General features: G+C 43.1%; 9 protein-coding genes across 9 annotated transcripts; 5 read left to right on the top strand and 4 right to left on the bottom strand.

Annotated features, from left to right (window-relative positions):
- The first annotated feature begins 48 nt into the window (after positions 1-48).
- On the top strand, positions 49-1956 carry V2V93DRAFT_375500 (Metacaspase-1). The gene is made up of 4 exons (XM_066911513.1): positions 49-820; positions 880-1004; positions 1062-1200; positions 1270-1956. Exons 1-4 carry the CDS (start codon positions 145-147, stop codon positions 1794-1796), a joined length of 1467 nt encoding a protein of 488 aa, XP_066763504.1. The 5' UTR covers positions 49-144; the 3' UTR covers positions 1797-1956.
- On the bottom strand, positions 1719-2928 carry V2V93DRAFT_375498 (NO signaling/Golgi transport ligand-binding domain-containing protein). Its single transcript, XM_066911512.1, has 4 exons — positions 2656-2928; positions 2377-2577; positions 2125-2316; positions 1719-2062 (listed from the first exon to the last, which is right to left on the bottom strand). Exons 1-4 carry the CDS (start codon positions 2716-2718, stop codon positions 1943-1945), a joined length of 576 nt encoding a protein of 191 aa, XP_066763503.1. The 5' UTR covers positions 2719-2928; the 3' UTR covers positions 1719-1942.
- An 82-nt stretch (positions 2929-3010) lies between these two features.
- V2V93DRAFT_375495 (WD40-repeat-containing domain protein) lies at positions 3011-4450 on the top strand. Its single transcript, XM_066911511.1, has 4 exons — positions 3011-3251; positions 3326-3379; positions 3439-3511; positions 3572-4450. The coding sequence occupies exons 1-4, from the start codon at positions 3123-3125 to the stop codon at positions 4384-4386; spliced, it is 1071 nt and encodes a 356-aa protein (XP_066763502.1). The 5' UTR covers positions 3011-3122; the 3' UTR covers positions 4387-4450.
- Positions 4451-4699: 249 nt separating this feature from the next.
- Positions 4700-6036, top strand: V2V93DRAFT_382607 (uncharacterized protein; the record flags this gene model as incomplete). The annotated part of the gene is made up of 2 exons (XM_066912159.1): positions 4700-5328; positions 5385-6036. 2 exons carry the CDS (start codon positions 4700-4702, stop codon positions 6034-6036), a joined length of 1281 nt encoding a protein of 426 aa, XP_066763501.1.
- A 664-nt stretch (positions 6037-6700) lies between these two features.
- On the top strand, positions 6701-12063 carry V2V93DRAFT_375491 (PLU-1-like protein-domain-containing protein). Its single transcript, XM_066911510.1, has 5 exons — positions 6701-7301; positions 7437-8076; positions 8136-8257; positions 8309-10839; positions 10902-12063. The coding sequence occupies exons 1-5, from the start codon at positions 6924-6926 to the stop codon at positions 11746-11748; spliced, it is 4518 nt and encodes a 1505-aa protein (XP_066763500.1). The 5' UTR covers positions 6701-6923; the 3' UTR covers positions 11749-12063.
- Positions 11876-13943, bottom strand: V2V93DRAFT_375488 (mitochondrial 37S ribosomal protein uS2m). The gene is made up of 3 exons (XM_066911509.1): positions 13723-13943; positions 12941-13660; positions 11876-12881 (listed from the first exon to the last, which is right to left on the bottom strand). Exons 1-3 carry the CDS (start codon positions 13751-13753, stop codon positions 12076-12078), a joined length of 1557 nt encoding a protein of 518 aa, XP_066763499.1. The 5' UTR covers positions 13754-13943; the 3' UTR covers positions 11876-12075.
- Positions 13944-14333: 390 nt separating this feature from the next.
- V2V93DRAFT_375485 (60S ribosomal protein eL29) lies at positions 14334-15330 on the bottom strand. Its single transcript, XM_066911508.1, has 3 exons — positions 14850-15330; positions 14710-14785; positions 14334-14653 (listed from the first exon to the last, which is right to left on the bottom strand). Exons 1-3 carry the CDS (start codon positions 14901-14903, stop codon positions 14598-14600), a joined length of 186 nt encoding a protein of 61 aa, XP_066763498.1. The 5' UTR covers positions 14904-15330; the 3' UTR covers positions 14334-14597.
- A 178-nt stretch (positions 15331-15508) lies between these two features.
- Positions 15509-16472, top strand: V2V93DRAFT_375482 (Rdx family-domain-containing protein). Its single transcript, XM_066911507.1, has 3 exons — positions 15509-15622; positions 15680-15834; positions 15913-16472. Exons 1-3 carry the CDS (start codon positions 15543-15545, stop codon positions 16080-16082), a joined length of 405 nt encoding a protein of 134 aa, XP_066763497.1. The 5' UTR covers positions 15509-15542; the 3' UTR covers positions 16083-16472.
- Positions 16473-17026: 554 nt separating this feature from the next.
- Positions 17027-18932, bottom strand: V2V93DRAFT_92414 (Metallo-dependent phosphatase-like protein). The gene is made up of 4 exons (XM_066912827.1): positions 18338-18932; positions 18239-18245; positions 17927-18157; positions 17027-17833 (listed from the first exon to the last, which is right to left on the bottom strand). The coding sequence occupies exons 1-4, from the start codon at positions 18515-18517 to the stop codon at positions 17283-17285; spliced, it is 969 nt and encodes a 322-aa protein (XP_066763496.1). The 5' UTR covers positions 18518-18932; the 3' UTR covers positions 17027-17282.
- Positions 18933-19090: the final 158 nt, after the last annotated feature.

The raw sequence follows: 19090 nt of genomic DNA, 5'->3' as shown, positions 1-19090 counted from the left end.
GTATCATAATAAGCTCCTTAGCAAGATCAGGTACCTGCATTTTGACTGACCGTTTGTAGTGTGGCTCAACCCAGCGCCTCGCGCGGCGCCTTTCTTCCATACTCGTTACGCGTCCGCATCCTCTTCTTCTCACTCAACACGATCATGTCTTATCCTGGAAATAACCACTACTCCTACCCAGGCCAGCAAGGCAGTGGCTATAATCAGCAGCAACAGGGCGGCGGATATAACCAACAGCCGCAAGGCGGCTACGGCGGCTATGGTGGTCCTCCCCCGCCTCCCCCTGGCGGCTTCCAGAATTATCCTCCAGGACCACCGCCACCATTTGGCGGACCTCCTCCAGGGTTCCAGGGCGCATACGGGGGTCAGTATGATGGTGGATATGGAAATTATGGAGGACCACAGGGTGGTGGGTATGGTGGCAGTCCTCAGGGCGGGCACGGGGGAGGATACGGTAATAATTATAACGATCATCAACAGTCCGGTGGGTATAACTCTGGCTATCAGGGCGGGAATGGTGATATGGGATATTCCAATGGCGGAAACTACAACAGCCAATCAGTTTTGCCCAGTGTTGGCCATGTATCGCAAGAGCCGACTGCTTCGTATAGAGGCAATTATGCTTCTCCGCAGCATATGAATCGGCCACCGAGTGGCACGCAGCAGTTTGGATCTGGTGCTCCGAGTGGATATGGGTTTCAGTACTCGAATTGTTCCGGACGCAGGAAAGCTCTCTTGGTTGGAATCAATTATATTGGAACAAAGAATCAATTGAAGGGTTGTATCAATGATGCCAATAATATCAGGCGGTTTTTGATGCGTATGATTGTCTGCTGTTTTTCTATAATGGGTTATGTGGCTGATTTATAATGTTTACAGAATACGGCTATAAGGCTGACGATATGGTCGTGCTCACTGATGATCAGTCGAACGCACGATCAAGACCAACAAAGGCAAACGTAATCGCGGCAATGCAATGGCTCGTCAAAGATGCCCAGCCTAATGTGCGTATATCCCTTTTTTATATAGATCTGATTGGGCTAATGTAATATGTTGGTTAGGATTCTTTGTTTTTCCATTATTCGGGACATGGTGGACAAACTGCTGATTTGAATGGCGACGAGGATGATGGATTTGATGAGGTTATCTACCCTCTTGATTTCCAAACTGCTGGACACATTATAGATGACGATATGCATTGTATGATAACACCATTTTCATTTTGACTTGATGAGTATTGTTTCTTAACTAACGTCGAATTGCTTTTAGCTATCATGGTTACTCCGCTACAACCTGGTGTGCGTCTTACCGCAATTTTCGACAGTTGCCATTCCGGAACTGCGCTGGATCTTCCCTACGTGTACTCTACTCAAGGAGTAGTCAAAACCCCCAATCTCGCGAAGGAAGCAGGCATGGGTCTTTTGTCAGCGCTGACCTCGTACGCCTCGGGCAATCTCGGCGGCGCCATAACTTCGATCACCGGAGTTTTTAAACAGGCGACTGCCGGTGGCGGAAGTCAAGCCGCCGATCTCACCCGACGCACAAAGACCAGTCCCGCTGATGTAATCACTTTTTCAGGCTGCAAAGACTCGCAAACTTCGGCTGATGCAAGCGAAGCTGGTCGAGCTACCGGTGCGATGTCGTATGCGTTTATCGAGGTTATGACGTCGAATCCAAATCAGAGTTTCTTATCTTTGTTGCAAAATATGAGACAGTTGATGGCGTCCAAGTATTCGCAGAAACCGCAGCTGAGTGCGTCGCATCCTATAGATGTTAATTTGCAATTTATCTTTTGAGTGATTATCTTTTTTTTTGTTGCTGCTTGTATATCAACCTTGTTGCTTGTGTCTTTTTGGATTTGATTTAGCAAAAAGATAATTCATCATCTGTATTTCACTCTGTATTATTACAAAAATAAGAAGAAAATCAGAATTTAATCAATTCACTCATCACCAACAGGCATTTCATCTTCCAATACGCGAATTAATGTAACCCTCATCTCAGTTGTATCGTCCCCACGTAACACATCGCTGACGAACTTTGCTTCAACTTGTAATTGCACCTAGAAAATCATACTAGTTAGTCCAATGACAACGGATTAACTACTAAAGACAGAAACTGCACCATTTCAAGAGCACCACGTAAAACGCCACAGAGAATGTTAGAGTACCATAGTTCATTGATTGCTTTTCCGTCATCGGGCAATTCGACGAAATCAGATAATGGGTTATCGTCAAATATCAGGCTGAACTGTTTATTGTCTTGCGACCAGTTCAGAATAGCTGGTGTTATATTCAAGAAGATCTTGAATCCAACCTTGAATTATGGTTCTGTTAGCACGTAGAAGAATGAAAGGAGTCAGATTGATGAACACACTTTTGAAATCATTTCCGCGGTATCTTTAAAAGAACGACATCGCTCTGAATTCGTTCGAGCCAGAATATCTTCAATTAGCCGTATTCCGATATTATAACCCATCTTATCTAATTGTTCGTTGACTTGTATATAATCATTTGTAAAGTCCTTGCATAGTTGCGCAACGACTGAGCCGTAAGTTAGTGTTACTAGTTCAGCGTTCTAGATCAGATTATTAACATATGCATATACTTCTGGTTATAGAAAAGGAATGAAACATGAATAATGGAAAATACTTACTACTTTCTCGATACGAGTCTTCCAGACGTCTTCTCCGATTTGCCGTGGTGTCCGGACGGCCATGATATTTTGGGTGTGGTGTTGCAAGGACTGCTGATGGAGACGATTGGATCAGCGATCAATTTTGATTTAATAAGCGACACAATGTGTATTTAACGAGATATATATATATATATATATCAGAATTCCTCAGAATATAGATATAATTGATCGTTGGTAGTTGAATATTGGCAGAAGAATAGGTTTGTAACCTTTGGCAAAGAGTGGAAATACAGGTTGGGTGAGCCCGCGATGATGATTAGTTTTAGAGTCTAAAGTTCTGTAGATTTAGTTTTTACTTGGTTTATCTCAAACACAAACAAACACATCTCTTATTCAACTTTTAACTTATAACGCATTTCTTGATTTATTTCTTTTTTTATTTATTTGTCTATTTTGAAAAGATAAAAACTTTTTTTTGAATCAAAATGTCAGATAAACGCAAGAGTGGTCCAGGTATTAGTAGCTCTACACTTGCTAAACGACCTCGATCAGTAAATCAACAATCCATAGCCGTCGTGAATACCTCGCCTTCTGCAGGTCCTCTTCTTCAAAGTGTTTGTATTTAGCTGTGTGGTTGTATAATATCGACGAGACAAGTTGAATTAATGCTTTTTTTTTGCTAATGTAGGTGCAACGTACATCGAATTTACAGGCTCCAATTATACAGTTATCGGGACATACAGTATGACTTGTTCTTTTATTCTTAATGACTTATTTGCATATACTGATGTCAAGATATAGGGAGAAGTTTACGCTTGCAGATTTGATGACGCAGGTGAGATAATAGCATCCGGATCGCAAGATCGAACTATATGTAAGATTCTGTCAGTTTCTATCTATCTTTCGCTTTTCAAGGTCTAATAAGAAAAAAAAGTACTATGGAACACGTACGGAGCAAACGAAAACTTTGGAGTCATAAAAGGCCACAAAGGAGCGGTGCTAGACCTCGCATTTTCCCGTGACTCTAGACAAATATACTCTGCGTCGTCGGATACGACACTAGGAGTCTGGGACGTCGATAGCGGAGTTCGGATTCGCAAACATGAAGGACACGAAGATATTGTAAATTGTATTGATCGAGTTCGCCGGGGTCCAGAGTTATTATTATCGGGATCTGATGATGGGTCGGTTGCGATTTGGGATCCGAGAATGAAGGAGGCTGTCGATTATATGGCAACTGATTTTCCTGTCTTGTCTGTGGCATTTGGGGAAGCTGGCAATCAAATATTTTCGGCGGGTATAGATCATGAGATCAAAGTATGGGATTTGCGACAAATGGACGTCGTATATGCGCTGTCTGGACATGTCGACGCGGTGACTAGTCTGAATGTGTCTGATGATATGCAGTTTTTAGTTTCACACTCAATGGATCAGAGCGTGCGAACATGGGATATCCGACCGTTTGCGCCCGAGAATCGAATGATAAACATTTACAGTGGGGCCACGAGCAGCGATATTGAGAAGAATTTACTACGGGCAAGTTTCAGTCCCGATGGATCAAAGATTATAGCCGGGTCAGCAGACCGCACAGTTATGATTTGGGATACACAAACCAAGAAGATTCTATACAAGTTGCCGGGTCATACGGGGTCGGTCAATGATGCTAGGTTTTCACCTTTCGAAGATAATGTGATTGTTAGTGGGTCTACGGATAGAACTATGATGTTGGGCGAGATTGGCAAGGGGTAATGTATTATTATGATTTACTAAAAAAATGTGTACATAAAAAAATAGACATTTATAAATCGAGAAATAGCACAACAAATAGTACTGTAGCTATATATTGTATATTTGTATATTAAGAGTGGTTTGTTGTGAGAAGACTGCTGCGGCTGCTCGCTCACTCTTTCATCTCACTAAAATGTTTGGTGGCAGCAACTGTTCTTTGATATCAGATTCACACTAGTTCAACAAAACACAGACACCCTATTCATTCTTGAATCATCAAAAGCGCTTTGATACGGTCAAAGGGAATCTATTACTTTTCTTTTCTTTTCTGGCTATGGCCTCCGAAGACGAGGCTACGGCTGCAGCGGCTGATCAGCAGCCACCCATCGCGCCGCCGCTACCTCAAGATGTCTCGGAAACCACGACAGATTCCAGCTTGAATACAAGAAGTAAATATCTATATTCAGATGCAGAAGAAAATGGTTGGGGTCCTTCAGATGCAGGATATGATGTTGAAATCAGTGCAGGGGGATCAAAGTACTTGGACACCACATCGAATCCGTTCGATACTGATTTCCAAGATTCTTCAAATACTCAATCTTTTGAAAAATTTGAGGGTGCTAGGTTCACTGCACAAGATGATGCCGACGATGGCGGCGGCGGCGACGACGACGACGACGACGACGACGATGATGATGATTTTGGTGATTTTGGAGAAGCGCAGGAAGCTCCGGCGCCAGCACCGATATCAGCTGCAGCTATCACACCATATACGTCCAGCACACCTCAGATGAACATATTAAGAGACGATGATTTTTCGTCTCCAGATGCATTAGAAGCCGCGACTACATCGGTCATGGATGAAGTATTTCCTTCTACACGGATGATTATGGCGACAATTGATAGTCTTGACGATCTCCCAGCAGTGCGTCCTGGAACTGCGGTGCGCACTACAAGAAGAGGGTGCGTTTGTATCTGTTTATGATGTGTGACTATGAAGATGCTAATTTGGGTGATAGGGCGGAAATATGGTCTAGTCTGACAAAACCGCGGGAATCTCAAGTACCGCTCTGGAAAACTAGTCGTACGCGACGGACGTACTTGGTTAGTCTTGGAGTTCCTGTTGATTTAGATCAAATTCTTCCAACCAAGCAAAGCCAAGAACAGCTTGTGCTATCGTTAAAGCAGAAACGGCGCGTTTCTGCGCAGTCAGCATCGCAGTCGGCTGGCACGACGCCGCGCATATCGATCGCGAATGACGGTAAAGCGGAAGGAGACTCACTTAGGCGGGCACACACAACTCCTGCAGCAGTAGCGTCGTCAGCTTCGGCGCCAGTGTCGCGAGCGGGAACGCCAACTGTGGCTCCCGAGTTTGATATTGATCGCGCACGACAACTTTCACGCGTGAGTGAGGCCGCCTTGGATAACATGGACGTAGCGGAACTGAAGAGTCATATAAGCGCCTTGGAAAATGCGAAGATTGAGGCCTCGCGATATCTTGCGTATTGGATAGATATGAGGAATACGAGTGAAGAAGACAAGACAAAGTATGAGGGAGTTATTGAGAGCTCGATTGAGTACGCTCAAAGATTACGGAAGAATACCGCAAAACATGCTGCGCTTCCACGGTTGTCCGCATTGACTCGAACAAAGTCTTTGCAGCATAAGTAGGAGGTTGATGTGCCTTTTCTATCTTGTATTTAGTTTGAAGAGAGGGGGAAAGATTTGTATCATAGATTTGGTTGTTTTTCATAGTGTTTGAGTTAATGGATAGCTCAATTTCTCGAACAGTCTCTGTATCTGCAAATATCGTCAATGAGTATTGCATAGAATATGAGTGAAAGTAGAATATGTGAGTGAATCACAGAATCACATTAAAATTCAATTGGACTACTTAAACTGGCGAGTACGGGATAGTGATGTACGATCGATCAGCATTAATGAGACTTATGCTCTATTAACAATACTAATGAATAATATAAATATGTAGCGGATATAAATGTACATTAACGTATTGTTATCAGCGGGCTTCAAGTGAATATAAGAATATGTTCGCAGGTAAACGAAGTGGGTGAAATAGAGGCGGTACGCAGAGTCGAGGTTCGAGAGAACGAACACAGCCTTTTTGAAGTGTAGGCTGTCAGTCCCGGATATCGACAGTTTAGAGTAGAAATCCGTATATATATATATTGTTTAATTATTGAAGCAAATTGAAGCAGACAATATAAATTAGAGTTTGATAACAAATAAAAGAAAGAGTAGTAAACTGTATAGAAAATAGGTTAAAATCAGGCAAGTAATTGCAGGCCAAGCTTGTCTCACTCTTCCTCCTCTTCTTCCCACTCTCTAACTCGCTTCACACACTCTCTTCCCCAACTCTCTCTGTCTTCTTCTTTGAACATCCTTTAATTTTCTTTGCTTCTTCTTTTTCGTATATCAAATATTGTCAATTTCCCGCCGTCTCATCGCTCAGCTCGTCACTGCGACACTCATTGCTCGTACTACTTATTCACCCCAAATATATCAATATCAATCAATTTACTCACCACTCTGCACCCATGGGCCCTGGATACAGCTTTTTCACAATCCATCCTCCCCCGCCAAAACCTCGCATGCGTTCTGCAACCAGTCACGGCCTTACGCCGATCCCAGTTACAAATTTCGGCATCCCATCAGTCACATCCCGGCAGCGACCGCTAGCACCTCCCCTGGACTTTGAAACTGTCGAAGGCATCGCAGACACCAGCCAAAAACCGTCGCCGAAGACGCATCGTGTATTTGGACTTCAAGAAGCAAAGTCATATTACCCTACTCTTGAGGAGTTTCGGGACCCGTTTGCGTATATCAAGAGTATCGCTGACGAGGGTCGACAATATGGAATTATAAAGATCGTGCCTCCTGATTCCTGGAAACCATCGTTTGCTTTAGATACAGAGGTAAGCTCTTTTTTCTCATTTCATGACATTTTCTATCCGCATCTGAACTGGCGTATATTTCATTGCATGCCAAATTTATGCTACACCCTACCTATCGCATATTTCTTTGAGCACTCACCTAATCTATGTATTTAGAAATTCTGGTTCAAGACCCGTCGACAAGAGCTCAACTCAATGGAAGGCAGCACTCGTGCCAATCTCAACTTTCTCGACCAACTTCACAAATTTCACAAACAGCGAGGCGTCATTCTCAACAAACTCCCCAGTGTCGATCGTCGTCCTCTTGACTTGTACCATCTCAAAAAATCAGTTGAAATGCGCGGCGGATTCGATGTCGTGTGTAAAAAAAAGCAGTGGGCAGAAATAGGCCGCGAGCTCGGATACAGCGGAAAGATCATGACCTCGCTTTCTTCGTCTCTAAAAGCTGCCTACCAAAAGTATATCCTACCTTACGAAAATTATCTACAAAGTGCGAAACCTCTCGTACAACAACAGAAAGAGGAGGAGTTTGGCGGTCCTATCACTCCTTTGAAACGCCAACGAACAGTCTCTGGAACTTCCATCGGAGAATCGCCCTCGGTGTCTCCTAGTCTTCCCAGCGATGCAAAATTTGCTTCTACTAAAATGGAATATCAAGTTTCTTCATCTACAGAAAGCATGCTTGACATGAAAACCGACTCTGAAGACTCTACAAGAGGCGCGTCTCATGACTCTTTAGTCTCTGATGATGAGCATGAAAATGGAGGAGGACGGCGAAGCAAGAGACATAGACAGGGTAGGTTTAATAATTTGGGTACAAGTTCAGAGTATATGTTAATATTTTATGATTTATAGATGACGACGACGCGAAAGAAGAACGGGCTGCCACTGTTGTCGGTTCAAATATGATTCTCCATCGTAAGACCGGTGCAGTCAAACGACTTCACGACCTTGCGGCAACTCGTAAACCTGGAGAGGTATGTGATCGATTGATAACGTATTGTTTATTGGCCTCTGACATCATTTAGAATTGCGAGATCTGTGGCAGCGGTGACGATGCAGAGTCTATGCTCCTATGTGACGGATGCGACAACGGCTACCACATGGCTTGCTTAAAGCCGCAGCTAAAAGCGCTTCCTGATTACGATTGGTATTGCGATAAGTGTCTAGTCGGAACTGGTGAATTTGGATTTGAAGAAGGTCAGGTTTACAATCTTCGACAATTCCAAGAAAAAGCCAAGAATTTTCGGGATCATTATCTATCGACTCGTATGCCTGTTAACGGAAAAATCCGCCGGTCAACAGATGCAACCGAAAACGAAATCGAAGCTGAATTTTGGAGACTGGTTGAGAGTATTGACGAGACGGTTGAGGTAGAGTATGGTGCGGATATTCATTCTACTATCCATGGCTCTGGGTTCCCTACCCTCGAGCGCAATCCGCTTGATCCTTACTCTGCTGACCCATGGAATTTGAATATTCTTCCGCTCCAAGAAAAGTCTCTGTTTCGTCATATCAAGACTGATATTTCTGGTATGACTGTCCCTTGGTTGTACGTTGGTATGATTTTCTCCACTTTTTGCTGGCATAGTGAAGATCACAACACGTACTCGGCAAACTATCATCATTTTGGAGCGACAAAGACTTGGTACGGTATTCCGGGAGATGATGCCGATAAATTTGAAAATGCGATGCGTAAAGCTGTTCCCGAGCTATTCGAACAGCAACCCGATCTTTTGTTTCAGCTTGTGACCATGCTCAGTCCTAAACGATTGCTTGAAGAAGGCGTGAGATGCTATAGTATCGATCAACGACCCGGCGAGTTTGTCATCACTTTTCCGCAGGCATATCATTCTGGATTTAATCACGGCTTTAATTTCAATGAGGCTGTTAATTTTGCGCCTGCCGATTGGGAGCCGTTCGGTAAACTTGGTATTGAGATATATCAGGATTATCGCAAGCCTCCTGTATTCTCACACGATGAATTACTTCTTACTGCTGCCGAGAGAGATCATTCGATCGAGACAGCAATGTGGTTAGGCCCTGCTCTTGCGGCTATCAAAGATCAAGAGCTCAACATGCGCCACCACATTCAGATGATCATACCTTCGATTGAAATCAGACCGTCTCCTTTCAGAGAAGACGAGGAAGTCCAATGTGCCTACTGCCGTGCCTTTTGCTATCTGTCTCAAATCGGATGTGAGTGCACGACCAATGTCGTTTGCCTCAATCATTATGATGAACTTTGTGAATGCAAACGGTCGTTGCGGAAATTGTACATCAGAGTTGCTGAAGTTGAGCTGGAAAAGATTGTCACGAAAGTGAGTGAGCGGGCTACGCAGCCTCAGCAGTGGGTTGAGAAATATAATAAACTATTCAGTGGTCCGGAGAAACCTGCCGCTAAATCTCTTCGCACACTTCTGGCTGAATCTGAAAAGATCACATATCGAATTGCCGAAACTCAGCCGTTAAAGAGGATGGTGGAGCAAGCTAATGAATGGGTTGAAGAAGCGCAAAATATTCTTGCTCGGAAACTAGGCCACCGGCGGAGAGTTGAGCGATCGGGACCATCTCGTCGAGGTAGCACCAAGGCTGTTTCTGTTCCCGAATTAGACGAACGTGAGCAGTTGCATAAGCCCGGGTATATTGATACGCTGTTGGAAAGAATAGAAAGCATGCCGTTTACATCCCCAGAGATTGAACAATTAATGGATCGTAAGGAGCAAATAAAAGAGTTTGTTTCGCAAGCTAAAGAAGTCCTTGACAATCCAAAAGACGATATGGATGTCTATGTTGCGCTTATCGAAACTGGATATGGGTTAAACGTCGAACTTGATGAAATTAATGCTCTCGAGCGTCGTCTGGCTTTACTGCAATGGCGAGAGCGTGTCTCTGACGCTCGCAAAACTTACATGTATCTAAGTGATGTGCGGAGTTTTTTGGCAGAAGGTGTAGCCTTAGGAGTCACTGAGGACGAGCGTATGTTTGCGAAATTACTTAAGGCTGCTGCTCAAGGTGACGCATGGGAGTATGACGTTAATGAGCAAATCGAGTCGTCAAATCCAGATTATATGTATCTTGATGCGAAGTATGACGAGGCTTCGAGTACGCCGGTGACCAAGGAGACATATGACACGGTCGGAAAACTTTTGTTGAAAAACAAGGAAGTCAAAGAATCTGTGGAAGAGTTTGTTAAGCTGGCTCAAGCTGGCTCGGAAAGACCCTCATTCAAGGACGTTCGACGAGTTTCGGAATTACTTAAAGACCCGATCTTCAAGAATAACTCGCAATATCCTGAATTTAAAAGAATGGTCAAGATCGTCGATGACTGGCTTCATCAAGGTCGCAAAATTTTCCATAAAGTAAATGCTCCCATGCATTCTCTTGTCGCGCATTTAGAAGCGGCTGTTAAGCGAACAAAGAGCGCTCTGTCGATGGCCGATAAACCGCATGAGGAGCAGCCTGCGGTCGTTGAAAATAGGTTCTCGAAAGAACTGTTTTGCATTTGCAGATTGGCCGAGTCGGGACTCATGATTGAGTGTGAAAATTGTCACGAGTGGTACGTCATATTAGATTTTATTTCGACTTGAAAATATGAGTTTGTCTAATTTGTGAGTACAGGTATCATAATCGGTGCTTGCGGATTCCTCGAGGCGCGCTGAAAGATAAGGATCATTATTACTGTCCGATTTGCGATCCGCAACAAAGTATAAACCGGGACTATCATCGACCGATGCTAGAGGAACTTGAGCAGTGGTATGAGACAGGAAAAAGTCTGCCGTTCAAACCCGAGGAGATTGATTCGTTGAAGATTTTAGTTGAAGAAGCAAAACGATTCCAAGATGCTTTGAAGCCTATGCTTAGACCAGATCATATTTATCAGGAAGCGGATGTGCCATTACTACGATTCTATTTACGGAAATTGGAAGGAAGTGATGTACTGCTTTATTCTGAGACGACGTTCATGCGGAATGTATTGCGACGCCTTGCGCCTGCTGCTCCTGAGTCGGGAGATCTCGAGATTGCAAAGAGGATGCAATGGGGAGGTGTCCAGAGTGGATATAATAGTCCTGCGCAGCAGCACTCTACGCCATCAACAAGTGTGACGCATACCCCACCGCCACCGCCAACTCCACAGGTGATGGTCAATAACGACAGACCTTCGCTACCATTGCCATCACTCCCGGCCTGTCCAGCTCCAGTTCCGTGGATTGCTCACGATCGAGTACAACTTCCGCCAGTCCAATTACCCCCCGTCTCGGTTCTACTCTCAGACAATAAACCATCACTAATACCGCAATTACCACACGAGAGTAGCGCACTTTCTTCTCGTCCAGCAATGATACCGGAATCTAGTGTTATTAATCTACCACCACCTCCACCCCCGCCGCCAATTTATGCTCATGCACATAGTATTTGGACTGATCGAGCTGCTTCTAGAGATGAGGATCCTGGCAGTAGTTTGTGATTTGTTGCTTTATGTCTGTGTTTCATTTGTATGAAATTGTATGAAAATGAATGTGAGAGGAATGATATTTTGAATACTTGGAGTTATAACTTAATCTCGTTTTACAAATTGATCTTTTATTTTAAATGTTATGTCTATTTGCGATTGTGATAAAACTAATGTGATGCAAATGATAAAAAATTTATGATAAATGACAAAAATACATAAATGAGATTTAAAGACGAACATAACTCTATTTACATTATTTCCTCTGCACTGCGAAAACCGATATTATAAAGCAACAGAGAAACTGAGAAAGTCGAAAGAGAAGAAAAGAAAGAAATTTATCTAAGCACTCTGCTCATTGTTTGATTCATCCATTGCCTTTATGAATTCATCCATATTCTCCTTAGGCACACTTAAGAACTCAATCGGCAAAACAGGTTTCTGGGCCTGTTTAAGACGCTTAGCAGAACCCATTTCACCTGCTCGGGCAAGAATTCCAGAAATAAGTTCGACGGAACGGATACTGTCATCGTTGGCGGGGATTGGGTAGGTTACAAGAGTAGATTCGGAATCGGTGTCAATGATTCCGATAGTCGGCACGCGCATCATTCTGCATTCGTGAATAGCGGCGCGATTTTCGATCGGATTAAGGAAAATCACCAGATCGGGTTTCATGAGATAATCTTCAGGAACGCTGGCGTTGATCTTTGTATCTGCCATATCGACAACTTTGATAGGGTGAGAACCGAGAACGTTAGCCATATTTGTCAAAGTACCTGGGATCCAGCGCCGGACTACGTGATGTGCGCCCATTCTAGTTGCATTGGCGAGGACAAGAAGATCTTGGCCTTTACGGGTTCCGACGAGGATAATCACACCACCGCGCTCAGCGACGGCCGAAACGACGCGACATGCGCGACGGAGATAGGGCACTGTCTTCTCGAGATTGATAATGTGGATTCCGTCGCGCTCGCCGAGGATGAAAGGTAGGTTCGAATGACGGATCCGAGATGTGTGGTGGCCTAGATGCGCACCGGCGGCGGTCAACATCGAGACTGTTACTGAGGTTGCTGTGGGAGGGTTGCTGATAACTTGTCGAGGACGGTAGGTTTTTGAGAAGCTTGATCCGAGAGCACCAGATAGTTTACCTATATCCAAAACTTAGTCAGAAAAGATCCCGAGTTTTATAGATGAATTGACAGCTTACGTTGATGCTGCTGCCGGATGTAGTTTTCATAGCTGTTGAAGGGCACCGACTCCTTCGTAAACTCCTTCTTGTACACCTCAGTATCGAGAGAAACTTCATCTTGCGACCCAGCTTCCTCTTTTTGCTGCTGCTTGCGAGCTTCCTGTTCTTGTTTTAATTGCTGATACATTGAATTTTCTTCAGATCTGAATATCTCGCGCTCAATTAAGCCCTGCAATTCTTTGTCAAAAACTGCCTGAACATGTACCTCTGGTAGTGACAAAGCCTCAACTAGGTCATCAATTGGCTCGTTTTTGAAACTTTCGCCGGCTTCTTTTCTCTTTTGCGCTATAATCTGCTCGGCAGTTTCGTAAGAGATTTTAGGTTCCTCTGTCTTTACAGCAGCATCCACCTCTGACGAAAAATCTAAATGACTATCATCCTCAGCCAAACCTCCAAACATAGCCTCAAAATCTTCATCCTTTTCATTCATAAAGAGGTGCTCAGCTGCCGAAATACGAGGAGACGTATCTCTTGGATCGTCCTCTGCCGAAGCAAACATCGGATCATCTTCAACCTCAGCCTCTTGAACGTCTCTCAATCCATAATCTTTATGCTCGTCGGCGGACGTCGGCGGTTTTCTTGACGAAGAGTTGAGGCGTGTCAAGGTATATGATGTAGATATTGGCGTATGGTGCTGGAGACGTGGTTGGTATTGTCGTGGTAGACTTGATGCAATGCCTATCATCCATGTCAGTCAGTCTTCCAAAGTACTTATTTATATTATAAAAGAAACAGCGTACATCGTAAACGGAGAAAATGTCGTGATATCATTATGTAGTTCGATTCTCGTTCTCGTTTCACACTCACGATGTATTGAAAACAGAAAAACTTCGGGCGTTTATCGACAAAAGAGAAATACTCTCACTATCAAAATATCAAGCCAAACAATATTTTTGATAAATAGAAAGACCTCAAATGTTAGAAGAATTCACGCTCTGTATTGCACTGCTTGCTCTTTACTAAGACCTCGACTGATATTTTTTTCCGGCTCGAGCCTCACAAATCAGCCAATGCCTTCTACATAAGAAATTACTAATACAATGCAGCAATTCAATGTTATTCATTATAAATATAAAGCCCACGTACAATTTAAACAGAATAGTTCTACAACGATCATTTATATATTTTTAAATAATTCCAAGAATGTGGTAGCAACTGTCATACGCAATCAAACACTGATAAAGATCTCAAAGATTACGCTTGGTAGTGTTCCTCTTCCGATTAATATAGCACATTTTCAGCATAAATAATGAATGAAAAGTCAATATGTAAAAAAAAACCTCTTGCAGCGACAGAAACCATATGCTGAGGATATGATATATAAACAGCTGGTCAAATCGCTATCGAGATGTGCAGTCTAAATCCAATTAAAAGGACGAATAAATGGAAAGAATGGTTACATATAGAGAAAAAGTCTGTTTTTTTGTACAAATACATGCTATTAGACCACATATACGAGCGCCTTCGGTAAACACAAGAGCCGATGAATCGTTATTATTTCAAAATGATTAGACCAACCAAACTCATATTTATTCCTGGGAAAGACCAAATCAAACTTCATGACCCTTAGTTTCCACTTCGTCTTTTTTCATTGTCGTTTGATGTCGATACGCATCTAAGCAGAATCCTTGGCAGCCTTGAGGGCCTTGGCAGTTCCGTGAAGAGCATGTCCTACAACAAGTTAGCCGGGCAATCTTACGACTGTGTATAAAAAAAAAAACACATACTGTGGTTCCGTCGGAACTTGGGGTCGACACCCTTGAGCGAGGGGTATCTCGAGGTCTTAGGCTTCTTGATACCGTTCTATTTATATTGAATTAGCTTTGCAAATCAGCAATTGATCATCAATGTTTGATTCGCGACATACACGGTGAGCCTTCTTGACCTGGTTGTGATTGGTATGGTTCTTTGACTTGGACATTGTGAATACGGATCTGTAAACATATTCTCATAGAACTATCGCACCAGTTCGAAGTGAGCGGAGAAATGATAAATCGAGAGGACCATCATGAATAACTGAGCCAGAGTAAAGAATGTTGACACAAGCAGCATTAACTAATTTTGATTGACTCCAGTATGATTCGATAAACGCGCTTGATAAGGCACATATAATATCTGCTGTTTCTTAATTCGATCAAGCTTATTCTAGACCAAGTACCCCGTTATTCATGTCTTATTATCGAATATCGTCTCCCCGCTAAACATCGAAACTGATAGCGATAAACCCCAGAGAAAACATAGTTAATATACAATCCGTAAGATATACATTACTCAAAAGAATCCAATGCTACAATGCATACCTTCTGCTGTGAACTGTGAAGTCTTGACTGTCTAGCGTGAGAAGCGGAGGCCCAAAGCAATAGACACCGCTCACTCTTTTGCTGCTCCGAATCCTCCTGTGACTGTGTTATTCCTTGCTAGAATGTGTAGGGTTATACCCTATCTACACCTGTGATTCAGGGGTAAGTCCCAAGTGAGGTGGTAATCACGTGGTACCCCTGACTCATAAAACGACCGCTGGAGATGGCTTGATTTACGGAAACCAGATATTCGATTGACGATGGCTGCAGCGACTATAAGATATCCACGTATTTCAATAGAGTTCTGTACAGCTTGTAAATGGAACTTACGGGCGGCATGGTACCTGTTCAGATCTTACATTAATAAAGCAAGACAGAAACTAACTCATCTCGGCAGGTTCGCTCAGGAATTGCTATCCACTTTCGGTGCAGAACTAGGTGAAGTATCAATGCTCCCTGCTTCCGGTGGCACATTTATAGTACGATTAGTGCCAGGTGTCGACTCGGACGAGGTGATTCTTTGGGATCGGAAAGAGAAAGGCGGGTTTCCCGGTACGTATTGAATGGAGTTTCCGTTCACTGAATTGCATTATTTTATGAGATTTAGTGACTGATTTTTGTATGAGATAGATTCTAAAGATTTGAAAAGACTAACAAGAGACGTGCTATTCCCTACTAAGAATCTCGGACATGTTGACAAGCACGCTGATAAAGAAATTTATGCCTCGTCAGAAACAAAAGATGATCGGCTAATAGCAGATGATAACGGTGACATTTGCGTCGAATGTAATGCTCCTTAAGACTATTCTTTCAGAACTATTGTAACATTTCGAATTAACTCCACTCGAATAGAAGGTCGAGCAACACCTCCTCCTGTAAACTCCTACAGTTGTACTAAACATCAGACAATAGTCTATACTAAGCGCGTGCCTTCCTCCTTCCAGTGCTACGTACGACTTCCACATCTGCAAACACATTCAGAAAAAGCACCACTCAAATTGTAATGAAAATTTGACAAAAACTAACATTAATCAGCGAAATAACTAAAAAAAAAATACTAAAATAACATAAGACACAGAAACAAAACAAACGCACACACAAAAGAAAAATGCAATCCGACAAAAGGAGACAATTATTATAGATAGAAGAGAAGAGGTAAAAAGATTCTGATAAAATAAACAAACGCAAACAATTCGGTTTTAAAAAAAAGGGAAACTAAGAAGTATCATAACTGTGAAGTCGTAGTAGCAAATACATCATAAAACACAAACAAAAAAACTGACGACACAGCCAAGTCAAACCAATTCAAATCACAATAAATAAAATGGTAACCTAAAGGGCATCTTAAAATAATCTTTTTACCCACGCACTGTAGAAAAAAAACTACCTGACAAAAATAAAAAAAAGCGGTATAACTTTCAAATGGCACAGTAGAAAAAATACCCAACGTGCAAGAAAAAAAAAACGATAATATATATATACAGAGCATTTTCTCAATGAAAAAAAAAAAATAGAAGATAATCGTCGCAAAGGCCTTCTCACAGCGTTGTCATTTTGAGCTCACATGACGAGGGAAAAAAAAATCAAAGAAAAAAAAATTGGTTGATTGGCGCAGATAGATTGAAAGACACACACACACACATACACACACAAAGCAAGTACAGCTGCATTCATTGCGACCATTATGAAAAAGCACTGAACAATATACGGACACAAGACGGATTTCATATACTGTACACTCCCATGAATGCATTAGTCTCATTTCGATTGCAAAACTCTACAAGTCAGCAGGACGATCAAACGAATCAAGTACAGTCAATACCGTCGCTAAAAGTGAGGTAAATTGGGGCTATCCTGCAGGCTTGGCTATATTGAACGGACGGAATGGGCAAAGGTTGTTGGGAATCGAGAGGCGGAGGTTCGTAAGAGGAGGTAGGAGGGATGGACAAAAAAACAACAACGAGAAAGTCAAAATCTTGTAGATTTAAATCTGCAAGACTCTATTTTGAGACTTTCTTTTGCTTTCGTGGGGTGGCACTCATTCCAGTATATCCGTATTTTGGCTTCTTCTCAGCAGGCTTGAGGATCTGGAATGAGCACAGCAAACTCTCATCAACACTCATCATTGCACCAGCGTTATCAAATTCTCCACAATAATTAGGCGCAGAGAACAAAGTAACAAGCTGACGCTTGCTAAAAAATTCATAGCCGTCCTCGACGACTTGGTGCGCGCGGCAAATGAGGTCCATGTCGTGCTTTTGCAAGAATCGCGAGACCACATCCGGACCAAACGTAAAAGAGACACCGCGGTCATTTTCGCTCCATCCAGTGATATCTTTATCGGGGTCTGACCAGAGCAGATCGCACAAGAGCCCAGAGTCGGGGATATCTGTTGGGCGCATGATACGGCGGATTTGCTCCATGTTGTTGAGGTCGGGCGAGAGACCACCGTGCATTGTAAAGATCTTTTCGTCAATGATGGCGGCGATGGGAAGGCAGTTGAAGCAGTCTGTGAAAGTTTTCCATAGTTTGATATTGTATCTCCTCTTGCCTGTAAAGAAAAAGAAAAAGAGGAACATTGTCAGTGCAACCATTCGGAGCATAGTACAGAGAAAAAGGGGTTTTTTTTAAAGAGAGAACGTACATTCGTCATAAAATCCATAAATTCGGTTGATTGAGGCACATTCGTGGTTTCCACGTAGAATAAAAAAGTTTTCGGGATACTTTATCTTGTAGGCGAGTAGCAGGCAGATAGTTTCGAGCGACTGTTTACCTCGGTCGACGTAGTCACCAAGGAAGAGGTAGTTTGCCTCGGGAGGGAAGCCACCGTACTCAAAGAGACGGAGGAGATCGTAATATTGGCCATGAATATCGCCTAGATTGATGAAGGAGACAAGTTAGCCGCGAGATGATAGATGGGATGGCGGGGTGGACGATTAGTCAGGTCATCACATACCACAAATCTGGACGCGCAGAAAGACAATTAGCACAAGAGCAAAGAGAATAAAGACCGCAATCAACGACGGCACATAAGAGGAAAGGAAGATGAACGTACTTTGATAGGAGCCTCAAGCTCGAGGAGAATGGGCTGCTGGATAAAGATCTCGCGGGCTTTTGTGCAGAGGAAGCGGATCTCGTTTTCGAGAAGCTGGACATGGTTTCCAGGGCGAGAGCCGCGGACCTCAAGCAGACGCTCGATGATAGATTCGAGATCGATTTCGGCAAAGTCTGCCATGGAACGGAGGAGTAGTGAAGTGAGGAGTAGGGAGAAGAGAAGTAGTGTGAAGAAAAGTAGCGAAGAAGGAGGATTTCGGACTGCGGAAGAGAGGCGGCGAGCGACAAGGCTCAGGTTTGCTGCGGACCGGGCGGCTCCTCTCCAGCGCACTAGCTTGAATATGACCTAACCCTCCCCCTGGCCTCAGGAGAACCCCTAATCCTGTTCTGTAGTTTATGAACTGGGGTGGGTGCTTTGAAGGAGATTTGAGAGTAATAATGAGGACAGATTATGGTTAGGCCATGGCTAGATCATGGCTAGACTATGATTAGCGTGAAAAAGGGCGAGAAAGTGGGATGAGAGAGACTGTGTCGCGTTCGTGACGCGTAAGTGGAGAGAACAGACGCGCTCTCCTTTATGACATCTCAGTACGACTGTTGGTTTGTCTTTTTCCATCTCTAGTTAATTCAAAGCATATTTGTTATACTACTCACAATTTTGTGTCATCAAAGCCAATCAATATGCAAAACAGTATCAATAAATCATCAAAAAACTCCAGACCCCATATGTCGAAAAACAAACAACCATATCAAA

Source organism: Kockiozyma suomiensis (assembly GCF_038497685.1).
Source record: "Kockiozyma suomiensis strain NRRL Y-17356 unplaced genomic scaffold V2V93scaffold_16, whole genome shotgun sequence".
NCBI classification, from domain to species: Eukaryota; Fungi; Ascomycota; class Lipomycetes; order Lipomycetales; family Lipomycetaceae; genus Kockiozyma; species Kockiozyma suomiensis.
This window is presented reverse-complemented; position numbering and strand designations above follow the sequence as displayed.